Source organism: Sceloporus occidentalis, unplaced genomic scaffold (genome assembly GCF_023333645.1).
Source record: "Sceloporus occidentalis isolate IW3139 unplaced genomic scaffold, rSceOcc1.0.p SCAF_38, whole genome shotgun sequence".
In the NCBI taxonomy this organism is placed as follows: domain Eukaryota; kingdom Metazoa; phylum Chordata; class Lepidosauria; order Squamata; family Phrynosomatidae; genus Sceloporus; species Sceloporus occidentalis.
This window is the reverse complement of record NW_028317018.1, coordinates 5534185-5540184: the sequence shown is the minus strand read 5'-3', so window position 1 is coordinate 5540184 and position 6000 is coordinate 5534185. Positions and strand designations below refer to the sequence as shown.

Here is a 6000-nt window from a genome sequence, read left to right as displayed (position 1 = left end):
AAGGGATCTATATGGGGTACAGTAAGGCTGGGCCCTTAAACATATATTTTTTCTATGAAGTAGAGGCTCCATGGTTGTCTAGTAAGCTACCTATACTGATCTGCAGACTGTCGAGCTATAGTAAGCTCAAACAAAGTGTATAATTAGTGCCTGGAGGCAAGGGTTTTGTTTATTTTTAATATAGGATCTGTTTATGCCTTACTGCGAGTTCAAAGTAAATAGACACAGGCCGTTTTAAAATAGAATGCTGTGTAGTTGGAAAGTTTCCTAGAAAACCTTGTTTGTTTAACCTCGATTGGAATAGGTAACATAGAACCATTCATATAAAAGCAGGATAAATATTGATTTTACATGTATAACTTTTCTGATCTGACAACCACATTTTCCATATCGTGACAGTTCTTTCCATTTGAATGTTCACTGCTATAATCCGCCATGTACGTGCTGCCTTGGACCTCACTGATTGAGGACACTGTGTATGAAGCAGAACGAAGACCCTCCGAATGGGCAAAACTAATTCCAAGTTGAATTTTGTACTGATTCCAATGTCTTTTTAGGACTGCCTGAACCTAAGAAGTGAAGAAATAGTAAACAATCACTACAAAAAACTAAAGTACAGATTGCAATAAAATACAATATAAAATAGAGCAGTAATTAACTAATTCAATGGATCTATGATTTCTCATACATTGCTAGTCCAAAGAAGTTTGCGTTACCTTATAATGAATTAACATTCACTGAAAAAAATGATGTGAGGTTTCAATAAGTCAGGAGTATATTGTTCACATGTAATAATAATCATAACAGTATTTGCCCCTTCAGTGCCAAGAGTCCAATTTTCCAAGTTTAACATACCCACACAAATGAGAAATCACTTAGGATTTCTTCTACACAGTAGGTCCCAATTTAGGTATGCAACATAACCTGTTTACAGTAATACCTCACATACATATTCTAGAGGGCCACATCCATTCCTTACAGATTAGTTTAAATATTTTTATACTTGTAGTGCTAGGGCAGTAGGAATAATGAATTTTTCTTATTATCGCTATTTTGCCACTGTTCTCAATTCAATGAGGAGAGAGATCTCTTTGGTGATCTCTGCCATATCTAATGGAGTTCAGTGATGTGCCAGGGAGGAGTCCTAGCTGCGAAAAAAGGCTGGACATACTGGTGCATCATAAGGGGCATCTTCACCTTTTATGGATGTACAGGTACATCCATAGGGTACCGAAGGGGTTGGCACTGGAACAGTGGCGACTCTAGAAACAATATATAGGGGGGGCACACAAGATACCACAGTTAAACTGGGGGGGCATTAATAATTTCCACCATTAAATCATACCACTGAAAAAACACACACACACACACACACACACACACATATATATATATATATATATTGCCAAAAGTAATGTGCTATGGAATGATACTTTTGTTATTGGACAATACAATACTTGATCATTCAACATGGGAAGCCTGAAGCCACAATTTAGTACGACTAATCCTTGAAATCCTTTAAACAACACAATACCTTAACTTTTCCACTAAATGATTTCAGGGCCTAATATTAGACCCTGCTGCCGATAGCAGGCATAGATCAACACATTAATACACAAACCCATCTTTGCATGTATAGATCAATTGAAATTCACTTGTGATCTCAGCACTGAAGGAATATATCAAATAAACAGAATCAGACATACAAATCCTGTATTTGCAGGTATACAATAATATATGAAATGTAGCATTGCAGGTATAGATCAAATCAATACATGGAAACAGCATTGCAGGTATTAATCAACTGAACAAGACATACAAACCCTGTATTTGCAGGTATACATAAATAATGTATGGAAACATAGCATACCAGATATGGATCTACAGAAGAACACACAAACCCAGCTTTGCAGGTACAGATCAATTGGAATTCCATAAAAACACGGCATTAAAGGTATATTTAAAACCCCCTAAATTACAGGCATAGATCACAGGTTGCACACCCCAACCACACTGCCCACATAGAACCTGGCCAGCACCCAGATAACACACATAAGATTTGCTATCTTTTTCCCCATATACACCCTGCCTGTGCCATCCTGTTCCCCAAGGCTCAAACATCCTGCTTTGCCCTTCCACAACTATACATCTATGATACACACAATCACATTAACTAATTTTCTCCCTCATTCAGGCAATTCATCCACATATTAACTCATGCTCTCCCTCATTCAGACAATTCATCCATGTTAAGAAACTACATCCCTTGTAGCTTCAAATGAGGGGCTACATAAATTTCTAGGACAAAAGTTGAGTGCACAAATAATGATGGAATATGTCGCTTTGGCTTAAAAATATGTTTTTTCTAACTATAGCGACATGTTCATTTGTGTCTTGTGCACTCCAGGTTTGTACTAGAAACACATGCAGCCCCTCATTTGATGCGCCAAGGGATGTGGTTTTTGCAAATGTGTACTTTTTGTGCCATAATTTAACTTCCTACGTGAGCAGTAATGCAAGGCGCTCCAGGGATGATATGGTTACTCACGTACCGCACAGGCTAAATGGCTGATTTTAATAATATTACTCCCTCTACCGTTGGCTAAATTTAACCCCATGATCAAAGGGATCATAGGATTAAAAATTAGTATCGGCCATTTTTAAAAAGGGAATGTGACTTTTTATAGCTATATGATCGCTGTGGTAACATTGGCTACCACAGTGATCATTTAGCTAGAATACATAAACTTTTTTTTTTTTTTTTTTTAAAGTTAAACTACTTTATGTTTAAATAATTTAAATAATTTAATTTGGGGGTCTCTAGGCAATTTTGATCTTTTTTTATCTGCCTTAAGAGACCCCCAAATCATTTTTTTACATTTTTATTTTTTTTAACTTAATATTTTTTATTCTTTTTTTACAATCTATATTACCTTTCCAATGGTATATGTTGGGGGTATGTAACTGCTTAGATGCCTGAGATACAGGCATCTAAGCAGCATGCCCCCATACCTCTTTAACTGACAATTGTCAGTTGTTAATAAAGTTGCGCGGGTGACGTCATCGCGTAATTGCGCGAGACGTCACCGGGCAGATCGGGTGGCCCCGGTGATGCCCTTCAGTGTGAGGGGCAGATGGTGATGGAGGTCCACAGACCTCCATCAAGGTAAGATAGTGCTAGTGACGGCATGGTGCCGTTGTTAGCACCTGACTGAGACTGCTAGCGACGGCACCATGCCGTCGTTAGCAGTCAAGGACTGTCCTGGGGGGTTTCAAATTCGGCGGGGGGGCAACAGGGGGGGCAACAGGGGGGGCAAGGAATAACCTAGGGGGGGCAATTACCCCCCCTTGCCCCCCTGTAGCGACGCCACTGCACTGGAAGAAAAGACATCTTAGGTTTTGAAAGCTTATGTCACTCTACATCTTACTCAATTCATTTTGGTCCACTAAACTTCTTTAGAGTATCTTCTTTAGCACTTATACGACAATTTCCATTTGGTGTCAAACATTTCCATTATAAAACCATCACAGTTTAACTTTAACTCCTAACTCATCAGTGTTTACATTAACTCATTCACAAGCTTATTAACATACTACTTTTAGATCCACAAACTGGGTCAAAATGACTCTTTTGATGCAATAGTATGTCCGGCTTTTTTTGAAAGGCAGGGAGATTTTCCTGCAGGCTGTCTGATCATTGACACTGCTGGAAGGACAGAAAAGGAGAGACCGAGGGAGGTCTTTCTAGACCTTGCTGTCATCTCTGAGGGCCCCACTGGACAGTCACACACGATCAGGAAACAAAATTAAGTGACAAAGCATTGTTTAGAGTACTGTTCCATAACATATACAGGTAATGCAACAGCCTTTGTTTATAATTAACAATGCTTAGCAAGATTTTGGAATAAAACATAAAATTCATGCTTCCTACGTTCCTCTTTGTTACAAGGTAGCTACTCTTTTAATACAAACACTGTCCCTGATTCCTAATCTAATATCCTTATTCAGAGTTAAAAAAATGTTGATGTGTATGACTGTACCATAGTTCTTTGCAACAATGCAATTCAATTAATATGCATACAAACTGCAAGAAATGTGTTTATATATTATATTGCTAAATGCTATGTTTTCCTCCTATTTTAAATGACACCCAGATTAAGTGTGGTTTGTCTAGAGCACAGGCTGCAAGGACACTGTCAATCCAACAGTCCGGTGGTTAGGGCTGATGGCAGAGGTTCAGTAACAGGTATCCAAAGGCAACCAGAAATGAGCAGATACAAAGACACTGGGCACAGGCTAGCAGGGGATGTGTGGCTAAGGTGTGTTAAATAGGCCCCCCAGGTGATTGGGTACCCCTGGGAGGTGTGGCTACAGTAACTGGATATACTCAGGAGGTATGGAAACAGCTACCAGGGTTTACAGACATGTAAGATAGGCCTGAGGCAGCAGATCCTGTCAGTGTCTGAATAAAGTGCCTTGGTATAAGGCTAGTCTTGGTTAGCCGCTCGATGGACAGCCATGTGGCCTAGCCTGCCTTTTGCTTCCCTTCCTTCTATAGTCTGCGTTCCTCATATAATTTCTTATCTATCCCATCAGTCACTGCACCATACTCTACCCCCCCTCTCTTCCAATATTACCAGTAATCACCCCTTTCAATATTTCTGAGGCCCACTCCAGCCTGCTTACCCTTCCTGGCACCAAAGGGGTTTTAGCCCTGGTGGTTCAGTGTAGTGCAGATTTTCACTAGCACAGAGCTCCCTCTGTTTAATTCTGAGTGCTAGTTTAAGACATATTATCCTATTGTTCTACGTACAAAGACACTGTGCCAGTGGAAAGCACACAATGTCTCTCTTGGTCTGTATAGCATAGTCGGCAGATTCTGGGAAATGTTCTCACCTTCCCAAACGACCTAGGACTGGACAGACTTCTGGCATAATTTTGCACATTATTTTTAGCCTTAAATTTATTGATGGCCATGATGACACTGAATAAAGAAAGGTTATGTAAAATGTTTTGTTTCAAATAATGTAGTCAACGATTATAGTATATAGTTTACTAGCAGTGTAATACTTTTAACATTCACTTACCTCTCCATTAAAGAAACAGAATATTGTTGCAACCAGCAATCCCTGCAGGAAGAAAAAATGTTTAGTAAGTATGCAAACATAATGTCATACACATTAAAAAGTAAGGGTGATAAATTAAACTACATATATGAAATAGTGGAAAAACTGAGCATGCACTACCATATCCATATATATATATATATATATATATATATACCCCAAGATACACAGAAAGAGACAAGCTAAAGAAATAAAAAGGTAAAGAAAGAGAGAAAAAAAGAAAGGCTTTCTAAAGAAAGAGGAATGAGAAGAAAGAAAGAAAGAAAGAAAGAGGAAAGCAAAATTAAAAAGAAAGAAAGAAAGAAGGAGAGAGAAAGAAAAAAAGAAAAAAGAGGAGAGCAAAAGAAAGCTAAAGAAAAAAAGGGAAATTAAGAGAGAAAAAAGTGGATAGCAAAAAAAGAAAGAAAGAGGAGCACAAAAGAAAATAGGCGAGTGAAAGAAAGATGAAGAGGGGTGCAAAAAAGTTGGATTGAGAAGAAAGAGACTAGCTAAAACAAAATTAAAAGGAGAATGAAAGAAAGAAAGAGAGCCAAGAAAAAACAATGAGAGTAAAATAAAGAAAGAAAGAAAGGAAAAAAAGAGCTACAATAATAATTTAGTGGACACTTAATTAAATCCTACCTGGTAATGCACAAGTATATGCATAACATAGTCATATACTTCTTCTGCTATCCTTCCCTCTGGTCTCCATGGAAACAACACAAACTCAATTCCAAGCAGAGGCACAAGGATAAGAGTTGCTCTTACAGCTTTCATGTACAGATTGGATTCTGCTTGATGGGTAACTTTTAGTTTTGTTATAAGAACACGCACTATGTTCAGCAGGAAAAAAAGGTTTACCTAAAAAATATATGTATCAACAGGTATGACAAAA

General features: G+C 38.2%; 1 protein-coding gene across 1 annotated transcript in view; it reads right to left on the bottom strand.

Moving 5' to 3' along the window:
* Positions 1-347: 347 nt before the first annotated feature.
* LOC149290663 (calcitonin gene-related peptide type 1 receptor-like) overlaps positions 348-6000 on the bottom strand; it is a 28867-nt gene continuing 23214 nt past the window's right edge. Inside the window, exons 10-12 of the mRNA XM_089488452.1 lie at positions 5748-5966; positions 5088-5129; positions 348-569 (exon numbers count right to left, since the gene is read on the bottom strand). Coding sequence (XP_089344578.1) covers positions 348-569; positions 5088-5129; positions 5748-5966 — 483 coding nt within the window. The remainder of the gene's footprint in view (positions 570-5087; positions 5130-5747; positions 5967-6000) is intronic.